The following is a 21,011-nucleotide window of genomic DNA, read 5'->3' on the forward strand; positions in this document are numbered from 1 at the left end:
CAAATTTCCACTTGTTAAAACCTAAGGCCTTATTTGGCTGTCACTTAAGAGCACAGTGTTTTTTAGACAAGTGCCTAGCAGCTAATTTTAACAAGATTATGTGAAATAGGAAAAACAAGGCTGCTGTTAGAGTCTATTGAAAGCAGTTTCACTCCATTGGTTGTAGGAATATCATAAAAATGACCAGTCTGAGCCTTTCATATATGTCTTTTTTGTTTTCACAAAGTCTCTATTTAAATTTTCTACAACAGTGATTCACTATTTTGATTCTGCCATACCCCAGGGTGTTGCAAATCATTTCAAAGGGATTAATTTTCAAATCCAAATAAAATTTAATTAACAAAGATATATATCACTGGAGATTGGAGAGTGGAAATATTATCATGAAACCAAACCATTAGTGTCAGGTTTGGTGACTTTAAGAAGTTACTGAATGCTCAAGATGGCAAAAGCAATGTGATATTTGCAGAATGACACTAATCTAGGTTAGTTTAAGTTGTTTATATGGTATGCCAAGACAAGATAACTAGATGTAAGCACTAAAGGTGAACTCCAACACTTCTACATTTGGATTAGAGGAAGGATAATAGATAAAATTGATGTTTCAAAATACATTTAAGATGATAGTTATAGTGCAGTATATATAAAAGTCTGTGAGTGATTAGCCAGGTATGGTTTTTTAAAGTAGAAGTCTTGTCCTTTGTATACTCCTGAATGCAAAGAGGAAATCAGGAGGTCATGATGGTCAGTCTTATTCTTTGTGTGCTCCTGAATGCAAAGAGGAAGTCAGGAGGTCTTATGGTCATGTTTTTTGAGTGGGTCTGTGGTCAGATTCTGAACAATGATGAGATGCACTATAAAGTCAGCCATGGGATGAACGTCCCATCTGATGCTTATCAGTCAAGCCAAGCTCAGTTTAACATCTCTAGAGAAGGAAGTGCCCAGAAAGAGAAACCGGAACATGACACAAGCTTATCATTGTGTCTCAATTTTTAAAAATTAGGAACATTTTGTTCTCTTTTATTTTATTTTCTCTTATTTGTTAATCGTTTTTATATTGCAGTGGATTCCTAATAAAGCAACCATATTATGCAAACCCTCCCTTTAAAAAAAAGGATTATTGTAGTATATTGTACACACAGTTTTACACTAAACTACCTAATATAATAATTGTGACTGATGTCAACACATATTTTTTTTTTGCTCTTATAATTTACAGAAAATGGATGTTTTAACCTCGAGCATCTGAAAGCAATATTAGTCACTGTGTTTGATCTATTGTCTTATAGTGTTGCCTTTCTTTTTTAAAAATATATTTAATATTTTATCTTTCCCAAGTACATGTAAAACATTTCTAACATTCATTTTTTTAAAATTTTGAGTTCCTAATTCTCTCTCTTCCCCCCTCCATCAATGAGAAGGCAAGCAATTTGAAAAAAGTTATACATCCACCGTCATGCAAAATATATTTAAATATTAATCATGTTGTAAGGGAGGGGGAAAACAGAGACAAAAAATCCCAAGAAAAACAAACAAAATTTAAAAAGTATGCTTCAACTTGTATCGACTCCATCAGGAGTCTGGATAGAATTTCATTAAGAGGTTTTTTTTTTTTTTTAATTGTCTTAGATCATTGTATTGCTGAGAATAGCTAAGTCATTCATAGCTGATCATCATACAATATTGCTGTTATTGTGCACCATGTTCTCCTGGTTCTGCTCACTTCACTTTATATCAGTCCACATAAGTCTTTCCAGGTTTTTCTGAGATCATCATCATTTCTTTTAACAAAACAATATTCTATGACAATCTAATATCACAACTTGTTCAGCCATTCCCCAATCGATGGTCATCCCCCTTACTTTCCAATACTTTGTGACAACAAAAAAAGTTGACTTTTATCTTCCCTAAATTATATTATTTGTAGTCAACACACATATTGTTCTTTTGGTTCTATTTCTTTATTCTGTATTAATTTCTATAGTCTTCCATCCCTTGCTTGTCTGAATTCTTCATAGATATCCTTCACAGGAACATAGTGATATTGTATTCCCGTACCATAATTCATTTCTAACCAACAAGTACAAAATTTGTTTCTAACACTTTACTTCTGGGAACATTTAGGCCCATGTGTATCTTTTCTGAAGCACAGGATAGTTAATGTGTCCGTTACAAACCTCCGAATCAGGAAGACCTGGATTTATTTCCTATATCTGATACATATTGGCTTTGTGATCTTGGCAAGTGGCTGAAGGTTTTGATTCCAAAGTCTAGTCTCTATGAGTACTATATATTGATCAACAAATAGAGAAAACCTGGACCCATTTCATTGGAGTCTTCAAGACTCCAGGCCTGGTACTACATCATTTAGTTGAATGAAAACAAAGGTCAAGTTCAAAAACAAATGATCTTTCCAACTAAACTTAAATTCTTAAAATTAATAATACACCTAAGTCCTTATAATATACATGTGAAAAACTAAGATAACTTGGTGGGAAAAACCTATTATGAACTAAGGCTCCACTTTATGAGTAGCACATTGAGAAGACATTTCTATCTCAGAGCAGCAAAAATAATTCAATTCAATCCATTTTAAAATATTAAATGGTCTCCTACTGCATTCCAGACACTATGATAAACATTTGGGGGTATAAAATGTATGTATAATAAGTATTACGTAATATTGTTAGGGAAGAATTACTGTGCTGATGAGATATTAAAAGGTCTTCTATAAGAAGTGGCATCTGAGCTATATTCTAAAAGAAATTAGAACTTCTTTGAGGTGGAGGTGATGAGCAAGAGAGGTGAGGCAAAGAGAAAACCCTCCTTAATGGAACAGAGATGGGCATATGGAATAGTTTTATAGGGCAGCAGGGTAGTCTACAGTGGTTGAAAGATAAAATATGTGAAAGAAAGTAATGTGACCCATCCAAGGTGCATTAAAGGAATATTATGAAGAGCTTCAAATGCCACAAAGAAAAGTTTTTGTTTGTTTTTCTAGATAGAGAATCATTTTAAAAATTAATTTTATAATTATAACATTTTTTGACAGTACATATGCATAAGTATTTTTTTTATACATTATCCCTTGTACTCCCTTCTGTTCTGAGTTTTTCCCCTCCTTCCCTTCATACCCTCTCGTAAATGGCAGGCGTTCCCATACATATTAAATTAGATAGAGAACCATTGATGTTCCCTAAAGCTGGAGTGGTCATCAGACCTACACTTTAGGAATGTTAATTTGATAGGTAGCATGATAGATAGAATGCCAGGTCTGGAGTTTGGAAGATATCTTTCTGAGTGCAAATCTGGCCTCAGATATTTACTAGCTGTATGACCCTGGGTAAGTCACTTAACTCTGCCTCAGTTTCCTCAACTGTAAAATAAAGGAAATAGCAAACCACTCTAGTGTCTTTGCCAAGAAAAGCCCAGATGGGGTCACCAAGAGATGGATGTGACTGCAAAACTGCAAAACAAGAGCAAAAAATCCTTTCAGGGATGCTTATCCACCTTTGGTGTGAACCCTTTGCCCAACATTCTCCTTGGCTCCAAGAAACTGCTCCTTGCATAGAAACCACATTGGTAAATTGTCTCAGGAGATAGGCTAAACTAGGTTGAGAATAATTGATGGTTCTCAAACTTGTTGATGAGTTAGGGGGATGTCTTCCCTAAGTATGTGAAGACTTCCCATCTCATACTCTCCCTTCCCTGCAGTGGGGGGAAGGGAAGGCAAGCACAAGAGGAAAACAATTTGTTCCAACAGCCAAAAAGGCAGCTGAATTAGGTGATGTGGAGCACTTAAAGCTTAGTCAGACATTGAAGGTGCTAAGGTCATCAACTGCATCCAGGTCATTGGACTTTTGTCCTTTCACTGGACTTAGATGACTCTAGAAGAGAAAGTCATACTGATGACTCTGTGTAATTCTGCTGCACTTAAATCCAAGTTATGACCCATAAAGGATGAAAGGCAACACTTGTCATGTATCCATGTGGGGCATGGCTGACTACTGGCAATGGCTTTTGGAATTAGAGAACAGATAAAAATGCCATAATTAGGAAGGGCCAAAAGGGTTATGTTGTTTACACTAGCCCAAATTTAGTTACATAAGCTATAGAATTCCTGAATAGGGCAATAGAAAATGGATCATACATCTCTCTAAAACTGGAAAAGACTTCATAAACCATCTAGTTCAACTCCTATATTTTACATTTGAGAAATTGAAATTCAGAGAAGAAATCACAGAAGGAATTTTTATCAGTAGTAGGATTTAATCCAGGTTCTTTAACTGCTAGCTATTGTTCTATGTACAATTATGAAATCTAAATCTGAAGCAATATGAGTCAGGACCAGAAATAATCAGTAGAAGAGACCTAGTATAGGTCCAATAGAAGTTTTAGATACTGGAGGAAAAAAAAGGATGGGCCATATTTAATCAAGAGTTGAAGACGAGGCAGCTAGGTGGCGCAGTGGATAAAGCACCAGCCTTGAATTCAGGAGGACCCGAGTTCAAATATGGTCTCAGACACTTAACTCAGACCCTGGGCAAGTCACTTAACCCCAGCCTCAAAAAAAAAAAAAAAAAAAAAAAAAAAAAAAAAAAAAAAAAAAAAAGAGTTGAAGACAATTTGTCACATTCCATGACCAACTGGCCAAATGATATTAGTGTCTATGATCTGAAACCATCCCTTTACTAAGGTTAAGGGTTCTATGTGCATTACTCCTATAGGAAGGGATTGTTTCTAAGAATATGGGGCAGCTAGGTGATACAGTGGGGAAAGTACTAAGCCTGGAGTCAGGAAGATCTGAAGTCAAATCTAATCTATGTGATTAGGGTCACTTAACCCTGTTTGCCTCAGTTTTCTCATCTGTAAAAAGAGCTGAAGAAGGAAATGGCAAACCACTCCAATATCTTTGCCAAGAAAACCCCAGATGGGTCACAAAGAGTCAGATATGACTAATAGGACTGAACAACAACAAAAAGTCTGAACTTTCAATTACAAATTTCATAGAACTGCAAACATCCAATAATGCAAATCCTCTAATTTTACAAATAAGGAAACAGATCTAGAGAAATTAAGAGACTGGTCCCATGCATATATCTAACACATGAGCTAATATTAGGATGTAAATCCTAATTACCAATTAGGTTTACCAATGCAGATATCTTTTGATCATACTATTAAAGTATACTCAGGCCTAAGAATGCCTTTATGGAGGCACTAAATGTCATTGCCCCCCAATATCAAGCAATCCATAAGAAAATAAAGAGGTTCTATTCTGTCAGTTCCATCACATTAGCTTTTCAAATAGATATTTTTCCTTGTCATTTCAGAATTTTCATTTTTGAGGCCTGATGTAATTTTCATGGTTCTAATGGTTATTCTCCACCTACAATTTGTTCACCTCCATCCTTTGCTTCTATATAGACTCTTCTCAGTTGGATATACATTCTCACCCCCACTTATTCCTTTTGCCTCCCTTATGACTGTACCTGGAATTCTTTTGCATTGCACTTAGGAGTTGGGATGTTGCAGAATGCTTTGCATTTGTTGACATTTTCTTACTAAGTCATCTTTTCCCTCATGTGTTTATTAGTATTTTCTATTAAGTTACATTCTTTTTTCAAAGAAAAGGAGTGGTGAGGAGAATGTAATTTGTTTCTGTATATAGTACATTTGTTGTTATTTTTCAGTCATTTTCAGTCATGTTGCAACGCCACTTGAGTTTTTCTTGACAAAGATACTGGAGTTGTTACTGTTTCCTTCTCCAGTTCATTTTACGTTTAAGGAAATTGAGGCAAACTTAACTGAGGGCTAAGAGATTTGCCCAGTTACACAGCTAGTAAGTATTTGAGGCCAGTCTGATATGCTATGCACTGCTCAATTAAGCTGCCCCATTATAGTACTTATTTTACCCAAATTCTTAAAACATGAAAATAAATAAAATTTTGACATATAGCATTTTTGTAAAGCCATTTAAAAAGTTTGGTTTTGAAAAGTCCTGCAGTTGTTCCTTTCAATTTTCCTAAAAGACTTTTGTTAATATAAGTAATTACACTAGAACCTATCTGTTTACTACCTTTGGGTTTTGTATATTGAATTGTCAAAGGGTGAGTGCCCCTGGATACCTATATTGTCAATGCTCATTGGCTCCTTCTCAGTAAAGCCTAACTAATGCTGGCTCTTCCTGTTAGCAAAGACTTAGATGTCCTATTATTGCAATTACTCTTATAGTAAAAGACTGATCCTATGCAAGACTTTAAAAGTGAGCACACAGATGAAAAGAAAAAAGGGCAGGCAGTACATATATTCAGAATTAGAAAGCTTTCCGTTTAATCCTAATAATTGTACTTATACTTTCTTTAATGCCTTAACATATTTAACCTTCAACTTCCTTCACTTGTAAAATAGAGGAAACAAGTGAAGGCCTGAGTTTAGGTTCTGTTTCAGTTACTTATTAACTTTTGTCCTAGGTACATCATTTAACCTAGCTCAGCCTCAGTTCCTCCTCCCCTCCATCTGCAAAATGGGTATAATAGGTGCTATTGCACCCACCTCACAGGTTTCTTTTGGATTCCCAAATAAGTTATTGTTAAGGGACAGGTCAATTCTCCAAGAGCCTCCACAGTTGTGAATCATAACATCTGAAAGAGTTGTAAGGCAGCCTTTGCTGACACAAGTGTTTCGGACTGGGAATGAAATAAATTGGAGGCAGAGGGAAGGGTAGAGAGATCAGACAATGCAACGGCCTCTCAGTCAGAGAGGTCAGAGAATAGCAACTACCTCTCAGTCTCCTTGTACCATCCTCTCACAAATGGAGATCCATTCTGAAGGTCTGGATTGAATCACCAGCAGCCACTGTCAGGTGGCTCCTGTGTATTCCAACAAGCATGAAATGTTTGAAAATTTTAAAGCAACATACAATTGTTGACCATTATTAATAATTCACAAGACTGTTGCATTAAACAAAATAATGTATGGAAACTTTGAAATATATATACATATATATGCCTTTAAAATGTCCATTAATAGCCATATCAAAAGGAAAAAAAAAAGTATTAAACTATCCTACTACTAATTGATTGGGTGGATTTCTTAAATATTAAGTTTTTACGTTTTCAATGGTAAAATACTTTTCTTTAACACTGTGATAAACTTGTGATTTTATCTCCATGTGGATACTCATTCAGATTGTGCATAGAGCATCTTATACATACCTCATCCTGTTCAGTTCTTGTCCATAACCTTCTATAAGACTTTTCCTAGTGGCAGCTCTTTTTGTTGTAGCTAGAAACTGGAAGATGAATGGATGTCCATCAGTTGGAGAATGGTTGGGTAAATTGTGGTATATGAAGGTTATGGAATATTATTGCTCGGTAAGAAATGACCAGCAGGAAGATGGCGGAGAAGAAACACACTACTCAGTGAACGTCCTCACTCCCTCACAACCAATTAGATAAATTAAGTCTCAAAATTAGCTCAGGACTGATAGATACCACAAGGACTGGAAGCACGACTTACCAGCTGAAGAGAATCTGGAGTTTCAACAGGAAAGGTCAGTTCTCAGGGGAGGAATAAGAAAGACCAGCACAGACGGTGGGGTAGGGGCACACTGCGCCCATTGCGCTGGGAGGGGCTCTGGGATCAGAGAAGCCACTGAGGTAAAGGAATCTGGCACAGGCTGTTAGCTCTTCTCTGCTAATTATTTAGCAGTTCAGAAGAGAAAGCCAAAATATTTTAAAACTCAGATTAGATTTCCCCCCCCCCCCCACCCTGGGGCAGACTCGGCACCAGGGGGTGTGGCCTCAGCTACCTCCTGAGAATAGTTAAGAGACTGACAAGTGGGTGGATACGGCCCAAGGCAACACACACTGCCTAGCTTAGCTGGAGGGAGTGGAACTCAGCTCCAGGAAGTCCCAGAGAAGCGGAACCTTTGAACTAGGGACCGCGGTTTCTGGCAGACACTTCCAGTTTGAGCGCAGGGGCTTCTCACGTCACCTGCTGCAGACGTCCACTCCTCACCCGGACACATAGGCTGAGCTTCTTGCTGTCTTCACTATTCTACGCCCTCAAAGCACAGCAGTGCTAATCACCTCTGAGGCACTTCCAGGGAGGGGGTGGGGAACTCTCTCCCAGAGCTCTCTCTTAGCGCGGGCGCAGGGGCCGCTGCATCCATCCGGTCTGGGAGGAAGCTGGTAAAGAAGTAAATAATTTCCTACCCCAGGGACAGACCCCAAAACATTTTTTAAGTATGAGCAAAAAAGCTAGAAAAACTATAGATTCCTTCTATACAGAGAAAGAGCGGGTATCCAACCCCGAGGAAGTTAACAGCAAAGATTCAGAAGATAACAACCTAAAGGGGAACGATTCCTGCCCCCCATCACATAACTCTCTCCTAGAAGAAGCTCTTAAGAAATTGAGGGAGATTGAAGAAAAATGGGGCAAGGAAAGGGAAGTTATGATAGAAAATAACAACGTCCTGAAATTGGAGTTGGAAAAAATAAAGAATTCACAGGAGATGCAGGGAAACAAAATTAGTGAATTAGAAAAGGTTAAAAAAACACAGGAAAGTAGGATTTCTGAATTGGAAAAGATAAAAAAGTCTCAAGAAAATAGAATTTCTGAATTGGAAAAAGAAAATAATTCTCAAAAAAAAAAAATTAGGGAAATGGAAAAAAATTCAATAGAGCAAAATAATTCATTTAAAAACGAAATTGGGCATTTACGAAAAGAACTAAAAACTGTGAAAGAAGAAAATAACTCCTTAAAAGTCAGGATGGAACAAATAGAAATGAATGATTCACAGAGAACCCAAGAATCAGTCAAACAAAACAAAAAAAATGAGAAGCTGGAGAACAACGTCAAATACTTACTGGGAAAATCTATAGACCTGGAAAATAGATCTAGGAGAGATAATCTGCGGATTATTGGACTTCCAGAAAACTATGACCAAAAAAAGAGCCTAGATTCTATTTTACAGGAAATTATCAAAGAGAACTGTCCAGAGATAATAGAAACAGAAGGGAAAGTAGATGTGGAAAGAATTCATCGAACTCCTTCTGAAATAGACCCTAAAAAAAGAACACCACGGAATATTGTGGCTAAGCTGCAGAATTACCACACAAAGGAGAAAATCCTGCAAGCAGCTAGAAAAAAACAATTTAAATACCAAGGTGCCACAATAAGGGTCACCCAAGATCTGGCTGCCTCCACATTAAAAGATAGAAGGGCCTGGAACCTGATATTCCGTAAGGCAAAAGATCAAGGACTGCAACCAAGAATGAACTACCCAGCTAAGTTTAGCATCTTTTTCCATGGAAGAAGATGGTCATTCAATGAAACAGAGGAATTCTATATGTTTCTAAGAAAAAAACCAGACTTAAACAAAAAATTTGATCTACATCCACAAGACTGAAGAGAAACAGAAAAAGGTACACAGAACCCTTGAGAACTGTAACTCTGTTGTGGGTATATAAAAAATACTCAAGGATAATTTGATTTTACTGATATAAAAGAAAAAAAGGGGGGTGTAGTAAAGGGAAGGAGGTCGGTTCAGAAAAAGGGGAAGGAGTGATAAAAAGAGGGAAACTACATCCCAGGAAGAGACATAGAAAATACACCATATCTGAGGGAACTTAGTGAGGGGGAGAATCATTGTGTGAATCTTACTCTCATCAGAAGAGGCTCAAAGAGTAAATAATTAACATATTTGTTTTTCAGAGAATTTTCTCTCACCTCATTAAAAGGGGGGAGAGGAAAAGGGAAAAGGAAAAGGGGAATAAGTGAAGGGACTTGGAGGGAGGGGGGAGGGATCCTAAAAAAAAAAAAAGAGGGAGGGTTGCGCGTCACAAGGGGGGTCTGTAAATTAAATATCGGGGAGGGGGATCAGGGGGGTCAAGGGAAAAAAGCATAATCTGGGGATAATACGATGGCAGGAAATACAGAATTAGTAATTTTAACTGTAAATGTAAATGGGATGAACGATCCCATCAAACGGAGACGGATAGTAGATTGGATCAAAAAGCAGAACCCTACAATATGTTGCCTACAGGAAACACACTTAAAGCAGGGAGATACATACAGAGTAAAGGTAAAAGGTTGGAACAGAGCCTATTATGCTTCAGGTAAAGCCAAAAAAGCAGGGGTAGCTATCCTTATCTCAGATCAAGCAAAAGCAGAAGTAGATCTCGTTAAAAAAGATAAGGAAGGAAACTATATCCTGCTGAAAGGTAGCATAAATAATGAAGCCATATCAATACTAAACATATATGCACCAAGTGGTATAGCATCTAACTTTCTAAAGGAAAAGTTAAGAGAACTGCAAGAAGAAATAGACAGTAAAACTATAATAGTGGGAGATCTCAACCTTGCACTCTCAGATTTAGACAAATCAAACCACAAAACAAACAAGAAAGAAATTAAAAAAGTAAATAGAACATTAGAAAAACTAGGTATGATAGACCTTTGGAGAAAACTGAATGGCAATAGGAAGGAATATACTTTCTTCTCAGCAGTTCATGGATCCTATACAAAAATTGACCATATACTAGGACATAAAGATCTCAAAATTAAATGTAGGAAGGCAGAAATAATAAATGCCTTCTTCTCAGATCACAATGCAATAAAAGCTACATTCAGTAAAAAGTTAGGGGTAAATAGACCAAAAAGTAATTGGAAACTGAATAATCTCATCTTAAAGAATGACTGGGTGAAAGAGCAAATTATAGAAACAATTAACAATTTCACCCAAGATAATGATAATGATGAGACATCATATCAAAATCTTTGGGATGCAGCTAAAGCGGTAATAAGGGGAAATTTTATATCTTTAGAGGCTTATTTGAAGAAAATTGAGAAAGAGAAGATTAACGAATTGGGCTTACAACTTAAAAGGCTAGAAAAAGACCAAATTATAAACCCCCAACCAAAAATTAAACTCGAAATACAAAAATTAAAAGGAGAAATCAATAAAATTGAAAGTAAAAAAACTATTGAATTAATAAATAAAACCAAGAGTTGGTTTTATGAAAAAGCCAATAAAATAGATAAACCTTTGGTAAATTTGATCAAAAAGAAGAAAGAGGAAAATCAAATTGATAGTCTTACAAATGAAAAGGGGGATCTTTCCACCAATGAAGAGGAAATTAGAGAAATAATAAGGAGTTACTTTGCCCAACTTTATGCCAATAAATTTGATAACTTAAGTGAAATGGATGACTTCCTCCAAAAATATAGGCTCCCTAGATTAACAGAGGAGGAGATAAATTGCTTAAATAGTCCCATTTCAGAAAAAGAAATAGAACAAGCTATTAATCAACTCCCCAGGAAAAAATCCCCAGGGCCAGATGGATTCACATGTGAATTCTACCAAACATTTAAAGAACAATTAGCCCCAATGTTATATAAATTATTTGAAAAAATAGGGGATGAAGGAATCCTACCAAATTCCTTTTATGACACAGACATGGTACTGATACCTAAACCTGGTAGATCGAAAACTGAGAAAGAAAATTATAGACCAATCTCCTTAATGAATATTGAAGCTAAAATCTTAAATAAGATATTAGCAAAAAGACTTCAGAAAATCATCTCCAAGATAATACACTATGATCAAGTAGGATTTATTCCAGGAATGCAGGGCTGGTTTAATATTAGAAAAACTATTAATATAATTGACCATATTAATAATCAAATTAATAAGAACCATATGATCATCTCAATAGATGCAGAAAAAGCATTTGACAAAATCCAACATCCATTCCTACTAAAAACTCTTGAGAGTATAGGAATAAACGGATTATTCCTTAGAATAATCAGGAGTATATATTTAAGACCGTCAGTAAGCATAATATGCAATAGAAATAAACTGCAACCTTTCCCAGTAAGATCAGGAGTGAAACAAGGTTGCCCACTATCACCATTACTATTCAATATAGTACTAGAAACGCTAGCCTCGGCAATAAGAGCCGAGAAAGAGATTCAAGGAATTAGAGTAGGAAATGAGGAAATTAAACTATCACTTTTTGCAGATGACATGATGGTATACTTAGAGAACCCCAAAGACTCTGCTAAAAAGCTACTAGAAATAATTCAAAATTTCAGCAAAGTGGCAGGATACAAAATAAATCCACATAAATCCTCGGCATTTTTATATATCACTAACAAAATGCAACAGCAAGAGATACAAAGAGAAATTCCATTCCAAACAAATGTTGATAGTATAAAATATTTGGGAATCCATCTACCAAAGAAAAGTCAGGAATTATATGAGAAAAATTACAAAACACTTGCCACAAAAATAAAATCAGATTTAAATAATTGGAAAGACATTCAGTGCTCTTGGATAGGCCGAGCGAATATAATAAAGATGACAATACTCCCCAAACTAATCTATTTATTTAGTGCTATACCAATCAGACTCCCAAGAAACTATTTTAATGACCTAGAAAAAATAACAACAAAATTCATATGGAAGAATAAAAGGTCAAGAATTGCAAGGGAACTAATGAAAAAAAACTCAGAGGAAGGTGGTCTAAGTGTACCTGATCTAAAGCTATATTATATAGCAGCAGTCACCAAAACCATTTGGTATTGGCTACGAAATAGACCGGTAGATCAGTGGAACAGATTAGATACAAAGGACAAAAAAGGGTACATCTATAGCAATCTAATCTTTGACAAACCCAAAGATTCCAACATTAGGGATAAAAATTCATTATTCGGAAAAAACTGTTGGGAAAACTGGAAATTAGTATGGCAGAAATTAGATATGGATCCACACTTAACACCATATACCAAGATAAGATCAAAATGGGTCCATGATTTAGGCATAAAGAGGGAGATAATAAATAGATTAGAGGAACAGAGGATAATCTACCTCTCAGACTTGTGGAGGAGGAAGGAATTTATGACCAGAGGAGAACTAGAGATCATTATTGATCACAAAATAGAAGATTTTGATTACATCAAACTAAAAAGTTTCTGTACAAATAATACTAATGCAAACAAGATTAGAAGGGAAGTAACAAATTGGGAAAATATTTTTAAAAACAAAGGTTCTGACAAAGGTCTCATTTCCAAAATATATAGAGAACTGACCATAATTTATAAGAAACCAAACCATTCTCCAATTGATAAATGGTCAAAGGATATGAACAGACAATTCTCAGAGGAAGAAATTGAAACTATATCCACTCACATGAAAGAGTGTTCCAAATCACTACTGATCAGAGAAATGCAAATTAAGACCACTCTGAGATACCACTACACACCTGTCAGATTGGCTAAGATGACAGGAACAAATAATGACAAATGTTGGAGGCGATGTGGGGAAATTGGGACACTAATGCATTGCTGGTGGAGTTGTGAAAGAATCCAGCCATTCTGGAGAGCAATCTGGAATTATGCCCAAAAAGTTATCAAACTGTGCATACCCTTTGACCCAGCAGCGCTACTACTGGGATTATATCCCAAAGAAATACTAAAGAGCGGAAAGAGACATATATGTGCCAAAATGTTTGTGGCAGCTCTTTTTGTTGTAGCTAGAAACTGGAAGATGAATGGATGTCCATCAGTTGGAGAATGGTTGGGTAAATTGTGGTATATGAAAGTTATGGAATATTATTGCTCAGTAAGAAATGACCAGCAGGAGGAATACAGAGAGGGTTGGAGAGACTTAAATCAACTGATGCTGAGTGAAATGAGCAGAACCAGAAGATCACTGTATACTTCAACAACGATACTGTATGAGGATGTATTCTGATGGAAGTGGAAATCTTCAACATAAAGAAGATCCAACTCACTTCCAGTTGATCAATGATGGACAGAGGTAGATACACCCAGAGAAGAAACACTGGGAGGGGAATGTAAATTGTTAGCACTAATATCTGTCTGCCCAGGTTGCATATACCTTCGGATTCTAATGTTTATTGTGCAACAAGAAAATGATATTCACACACATGTATTTTACTTAGACTATATTGTAACACATGTAAAATGTATGGTATTGCCTGTCGTCGGGGGGAGGGAATAAGGGAGGGGGGGTAATTTGGAAAAATGAATACAAGGGATAATATTATAAAATATATATATATATATAATAAAAAAAAAATTAAAAAAAAAAAAAAAAAAAAAAAAAAAAAGAAATGACCAGCAGGAGGAATATAGAGAGGCCTGGAGAGACTTAAATCAACTGATGCTGAGTGAAATGAGCAGAACCAGAAGATCACTGTACACTTCAACAACAATACTGTATGGGGATGTATTCTGATGGAAGTGGAAATCTTCAACATAAAGAAGATCCAACTCACTTCCAGTTGATCAATGGTGGACAGGGGTAGCTGCACCCAGAGAAGAAACACTGGGAGGGGAATGAAAATTGTTAGCACTAATATCTGTCTGCCCAGGTTGCATGTACCTTCGGATTCTAATGTTTATTGTGCAACAAGAAAATGATATTCGCACACATGTATTGTACCTAGACTATATTGTAACACATGTAAAATGTATGGTATTGCCTGTCGTCGGGGGGAGGAATAGAGGGAGGGGGGGTAATTTGGAAAAATGAATACAAGGGATAATATTATAATATATATATATATATATATATATATAATAAAAAAAATAATTTCTGATGAGAAAAAAAAAAAAAGACTTTTCCTATAAAACTTTCACCCAATATTCAAGATGCAAGTTCCCCTAAATCTCTTGACATTTTGAAGTGTCTGGATTATCACCAGGATTCCCAAGGAATTTCTCTCCTGAAAAGCTGTTGTTCTCATTTCCAACTGCAACATTTGGTTTAAATGGTTCCAAAGCCATATCATGAGATAGATGATGATTCTTATCACTTACTAACTTGAATTATTAAAGCATCTTTTTTCCAGTAGTAAAATTCATAGTTTAGGAATACTTTCTCCTAAAGTGCTTGACACTAAATTAAGGGGGGGGGGAAGGGTTTGAAGAGATAAATGAGGAATATTGAGAGAATTCCTTGTGACTGATTTCTTCATCAATGAAGAAAGGAGCTATTAAATAGATTTATTGTGACTTTTTAAGAACTGATAAATAAACCATAAAACAGGGGCAGCAGTTTTATCATCCCTGTTAAATCACTTCATAAAAACAGTTATCACCACTGGGCAGTTTTTCCTTTCAATGAAAAAAGGTAATAGAAACCATTTGGCAAGCCAGATTACCAGATTGTTTTTGTCCTCAAGTTGGCAGGGGGCACAATCAGGCAGGTTTTAGAAGCCTGTAGCATATAGGGTATCTTTTCAGTCTTGTTTTAAAATGCTTGTTTTCTCTAGCCAGGGAAGGAGGAACAGGCTTTTCTAATCTTCTAGGACTTATCATAAGGTGACTAGAAGCAAGGGAGGGAAATATTTGCCTTTTCTGGGGCAGTGCTTGTTTATTCTTCCCTCCTGTGTGCATGTGTATGTGTTTTGTGTTGTTTATTTTTGTTTTGGAAAAACCTGAAAACTGATGGTCTTTTATGAACTAGAGGTGTAGAGAGAGGAAGAGATCTTGACGAAAAGGAAGGTCAAGTTCAAGTTTCTCTTTCCTCTGAGCTCAGGAATAAGCAAAAAGCAAGGAGAAGCAGACAAATGAACAGGCTTCTGATGATTAAGCCCTCCCTCCCCCAGTACTTTTTATGTACATAAGTAGAAGTCATTCAAGCAGCTGCAGCACATTAGTTCCAATAGTTTAACCGGCAGTAGCTTTGTAGCTCTGACCAAAGCTGTGCTAAAGCAGTCAGTCACTTCCTTCCATGTTCGTTTGCCATGATCTCTAGCAAGTGATCTTTGGCAAGGGGACTGTGAGAGGGAGGTGTGGTAATGTTTAATAGGCTTCCGTGGTGCAGCAGTTGGCTGGCGTGCTTCTACCGAGATTCCTGTCAATCTCAGAGGAGAGACTGAGGCCGGCCACCGGTCAGAATAACCTGTACTGGAGTAGCTGCTCTGTTCACTTGTCTGGACTGGATTTGGTGAGAAACATTGGGGTAAAGGGAGGTCACCCGCAGCATCGGAGCTTGCTCCTGGGGCAACAGCCGCGCTGCTGTTGCCTGTAGCTCAAAATTGACCAGAGGAGATGGCCCAGCAGACCTCAAGCCCAGACACCCTGACTGTACCAGAAGTGAATAATCCTCATTGTGCTAATCCGTGGCTGAATGAGGATCTCGTGAAGTCCCTCAGGGAAAACCTGTTGCAGCACGAAAAGTCCAAGGTGTCCAGGAAGTCAGTGTCTCCCAAGCTGTCTCCAGTGATTTCTCCCAGGAATTCTCCCAGGCTCTTACGCAGGATGCTTCTGAATAGCAACATACCCAAACAACGCCGTTTCACCGTGGCACATACATGGTAAGAGTTGCGTAGATTACTAGGAAGTGCTCTTGAGCAAGGCGCTCACGGCTCTCCCGCCCTTTGTGTTCGTGTTCTCTCTCTCTCTCTTTCGTGTGTGTGTGTGTGTGTGTGTGTGTGTGTGTGTGTGTGTGTGTACTTTGCATTAGCACCATTCCTAAATTGTGAGTTATCAAGAGATCATCTCTATTTGAATAAATTTTTAAAAATCACACAGGTGTCCAAGCCAGGACAGGAATCCTTCCAACGGTTACTTTGTATGGTTAAGAGTGGATAATTCTTTGAAAGTTCATTTCCTTTTGCAAGTTCCTACAAGAAAATCGGATCCCAGAAACCAAATAAGAATGCAGTTTCCTTTAAGAAGGCAGTGACTTTTCTTTGATTCCTTCCATACATTTCACAAGCCTTGCCCTCCAGCTCCCTGTGAAAAATAAATAAATAAATGCTAGGAAAGGGGGAAAAAAAGAATGCACACACACATACACTATGCAATCTGTACTATTTGTTCCTAAGTGACCAGGTAGAGGTGGATTGCTGTGCACAATGTGTGTATGCACAAATGTCATCAGGGATTCAGTGTAAAACTACACAGTAGCTGAATTAGATATTTAGCATAGCAGAGCTTCAGTGAGGTGAGCATAGACATATATTCAAATGAACAAGACTTTCTTTTGGAAACTGGGATTGTGGACAAATGAAGAGATCTGGGCAAAAGAGAAGGTCTAAAATTATCTATCCTCTGAAATTAGCAAAAGGAAAAGAAAAACCAGACAAATAAACAGTCATTTGATGATTAAGGTATTATGTTTAAGAAGTTATGGTCAGATTAAGGTAATTATCTGGAATGGGCCCCAGAAGTAAATATTATGCTTCTTCAACATTGCCTTTGAAACAAAAATAGAATAAATCTGACTTGATATTTGTATAGGTGTTAGATAACTTTCAGAAATGCACACACCTTGAATATGCATATGAATTGTAAGCATTCTTTGAAAATGGAAAAATCTTGAATATCTCCTTGAGATTTTAAACTGCTCTCTTATATTTGACGTAGTTTTGTCTTTTGGTTATGCTTCCAAGGGATTTCTTTATACTTTTTAAAAAATCATTTGTGAATTTAAAAGAAGACAAAAGTCAACAAACTAAAATTTTGTTGTAATGGGAGAAGGTTTACATTTGAAGAGGGGCTCTATTTGTGGAAAAGGAGTTCTTTGCTTTGATCATTAGGGAGGTCTAGTGTTGCATTACACTTTGTACTGAATTGCACAGATATACATTGGTTTATACAAGGCTTATAAAACACCTTCAGATGCATGGAATATAGAATTTATATAAAATAACCAAAAGATGATCAATACCCTTCAAACATTTTTTTTTTAAAAAAAGACAATATCCAGCCTACTGACAAGGAAATGGACTGAGTTTGTTAATTTTCCTATAATAAAATGAAACTATGTTTTATGAAAATATGTTATGCAATGGATAAATCAGCAAACAAACCTTTAAGGTATAGCAAAAAAAACATTTTAAAAACAAATCTAGAATGGTGATGTTGTTATACAAGAAAGAATATCAGAATGAAAGATAAATGAGAAGGAAAATGTTATGATGCTATCAAAGAAGCAGACATATTGAGAGTACCACTTTTGAATACTGTAGCTCTTTGGGCAGTGGGATTTACTTTATCAATAAAATCCACAATATATGGAACATTGTATGTATGTAATAAATGGTTTTTAAACAGTAAAAAATATTAGAGTGTCATAGGAAAAGTACTGTTTGGACAGAAAAGATACCAGTTGGCATCTAAGTTCAGCTAGATGATATTAGTTTTAAATTATTTAACTTCTCTCTCAGCCTCAGTTTCCTCATATGTAAAATAAGAGGTTTAGATACAATAATCTCTAAGGTTCTTTTTAACTTTAAATCCTGTGATCATCCATTTCAAGGGTAATTTTAAAAAGAGGTTTTAATTTATTAATTTTTTTCTCCAGAGGAAAGAAAAATTAAGGCTGGTTCCTCTCTGTGTAAGATACATTGTAATTGTTAAATTTGTTAGAAACAAGTGCTTAAGGAAAAGAAGAAATTTATGCTGAGGAGAATAGTAAAGAGAAGGATGGAGTAGGATTAAATCAATGGTTATATAGCAGGGAGGCCAGGTTGAATTGAAGTAGAAATCGACTGAATTTTTAATCATCCAGTGTCTGGTGTCAGTCAGATGCTTCATTGATTCCATTTCTTTAAATTTTACTTAGAGGCAAATAGGTGACCTTGGTTCATTTGGTGCTTAGTTTTGGTTTGAGTTAAGCACCCTGGAGTTTACCATAAGGTTATCTGAACTATCTAGACCCCTTGAGATGTAAGTTGGGCAGGAAATCTCATGAAAATAGTTTTTCTCTTGAAATTTCTGGCACTTCCTTTTCTGGTCCTATTTGGAAAACCTCCAAAAATAGGGTTTATATTAGTATTTCATTTAGGTGCATCTGGTCCCATAACAGAGAAGGAGGAAGATGGCAACAGAAATGAGAATGAGGATGGGAGAATATAGAGTGGAGGAAGAAGAAAATATTTATATATCATAGCCTCAAAAGAGTTCATTTCCTCAAGATATAAACACATCTAGTAAGAGAGAAAAAAAAGTGTCTTACATTTCTACATGTATTCATTGAATACCAAGATTTTAACATTTTCCTCAAGCATCTTTGAAAATTCTTCCCTACTTTTTCTTTTTGCTATTCATGTTTCTATATGAAGTATTATGCATAAAAGTTTCTTTCTTTACATTTCTTGGGTCTGTGTGTGTGTGAAGACTCTTTCTCATTGTTCTCCCACATAAACTGTCCACTCCAGCCAAGTTGTTTATTTATCTTTGAGTAAAGCCACTGTGTACTTTCCTGCCTTGGGATCTTTGCCTGTTGCACTGACTCCATGAGAATGCCCTCCCTCACTAATGGTTTTCGCTAGTTAAAAAGCTGACCACTAAAATCATCAGACTATAGTCTAATGCTAAAAAAGTCATTTGTGATGATGTATTACAATCCTTCATTTTACAGCTGAGGAAACTGAATCCCAGAGAGATGAAGGCACTCATTAAGATTGCAAAAGCCAGTAACTGGCAATAGCTGGATCCAAATCCAGTTGTTCTGACTCCAAATCCACTCTTTTTCTGCTATATAACATAGGGTCAAATAATGACTTCAAGGTTGGCTCATCTGCTAATTCTTCCATGCAGCCTTCCATTTCAGCCACAAGTAATTTCTCTTTTCTCTCAACTCATTATGTTTAACATAGACTGAATCATCTTGTGTGTTTTTTATACTTCTATGTTTCATCTTTCTATTAGATTTGAAACAGAGAAAACAAAGTCTAAACTGTACACATCTTCATATTCCCTGGACTACCTAGCGCAGTATCTTATATGATACAGTTGTGCAAAAAAAAATGTTATATAAATAAATGAAGAAATGAACTTATTTTCTGCTCCTTTCTTTGGAAGTATTGAAAATCAGTTTGAAATAAGTCTAAGTCATATGCAGGACTTTTCACAAATGCTCTTTCAATCTATGCTGTACCTGAGGAACAGAACTTTGAAACTTCGTTCTGTGGCATGACATAGAAGTAGTAAACAATGAATAGAACTTTATTTTTATGAGATAATGTATTCATTGTGCCAGGAATGGAAATCTCTCCTACTATAGTACTGGCACTGGAATTAGGGATTTTTACCCTCCCGGTTATCCAACAATGGAATGCAGAACTTCTTTACCTTTAAGCCACTGATAAGATCTCCCATAGCTTTCAAGATGGACATGAAAAGAGAAGTAGGGCTAAAGGGGAAAGAAGGAAAGGTGTAGGAGGTCAAGGCTCAATAACAGTGTCAAACAATGATTTTTTTGGGGGGTGCAATCTTCACATAGAGAAATAGTGGGGAAACAGGTAGAAAGATAAAAGATTTCCTCTTTGACTTCTCCAAGATATTGGTGAGAATTTTGTTGATGTTGTTTGTTTTTAATTCAGACTCTTTAGCCTTAAGATAAGGTAGTCTTGCCATTGACAAGGGGCTGAAATACACTATAGTTGAGCCATAGTTGAGCTATAGACCAATGAATGCACCCTTTTTTCTGTTAGTCATATGGGTGTGCTGATAGTCACTGATCAAAAGCTTCTCCAGTAATTGCTATAAGATGGAAGACAAAAATCTGAATTTTGCTGTAGTGATAAATGAGTTGAATGGGATATAAAAATCAGGAAACTTTTCATATATACTATATTTTGCAAAAAATTTCCATCTATTTTTTGAAGTTATTTTCTATAACTAAATTTCAACTTGAACTACACTTATAAAAATAAACTAATTTTTTAAAAAAGTATTCAGTACAATATATACATATTATGAATTTTTACATTACCCAGACCAGTTTTTTATAGAAGATATAAATTGATTTATAAGAAAACCAAAAATATCTAAGCAAATATATAGGAAAAACAAAATCAGGAACTATGACAATGACAATGTTTCTTGTTAACTAAGTGCTACACTAAGTTGTTTCTGCATTGCTAAATGACTCCAAGTGACTGCTCAATTTTGGTGTCTTAGTAAAAAGATCATAGTATCCCACTCTAGTTTTGTGTCTCAAACCCAGTTCATGATACTTC

The 21,011-nt window shown here is 36.1% G+C and overlaps 1 protein-coding gene across 10 annotated transcripts in view; it reads left to right on the plus strand.

Annotated features, from left to right (window-relative positions):
• PDE4D (phosphodiesterase 4D) overlaps positions 1 to 21,011 on the plus strand; it is a 1,915,283-nt gene that overhangs the window by 1,016,714 nt on the left and 877,558 nt on the right. The window contains exon 1 of one of the 10 annotated variants that reach the window (XM_074282455.1): positions 15,709 to 16,355. The exons of 8 other annotated variants lie outside the window; for them this stretch is intronic. In XM_074282455.1, coding sequence (XP_074138556.1) covers positions 16,090 to 16,355 — 266 coding nt within the window. In that variant the 5' untranslated portion in view covers positions 15,709 to 16,089. Of the gene's footprint in view, positions 1 to 15,708; positions 16,356 to 21,011 lie in introns of those variants that run through there. One more of the 10 variants, XM_074282457.1, reaches the window with a different exon arrangement.

The sequence above is a fragment of the Sminthopsis crassicaudata genome, chromosome 1 (assembly GCF_048593235.1).
Source record: "Sminthopsis crassicaudata isolate SCR6 chromosome 1, ASM4859323v1, whole genome shotgun sequence".
NCBI classification, from domain to species: domain Eukaryota; kingdom Metazoa; phylum Chordata; class Mammalia; order Dasyuromorphia; family Dasyuridae; genus Sminthopsis; species Sminthopsis crassicaudata.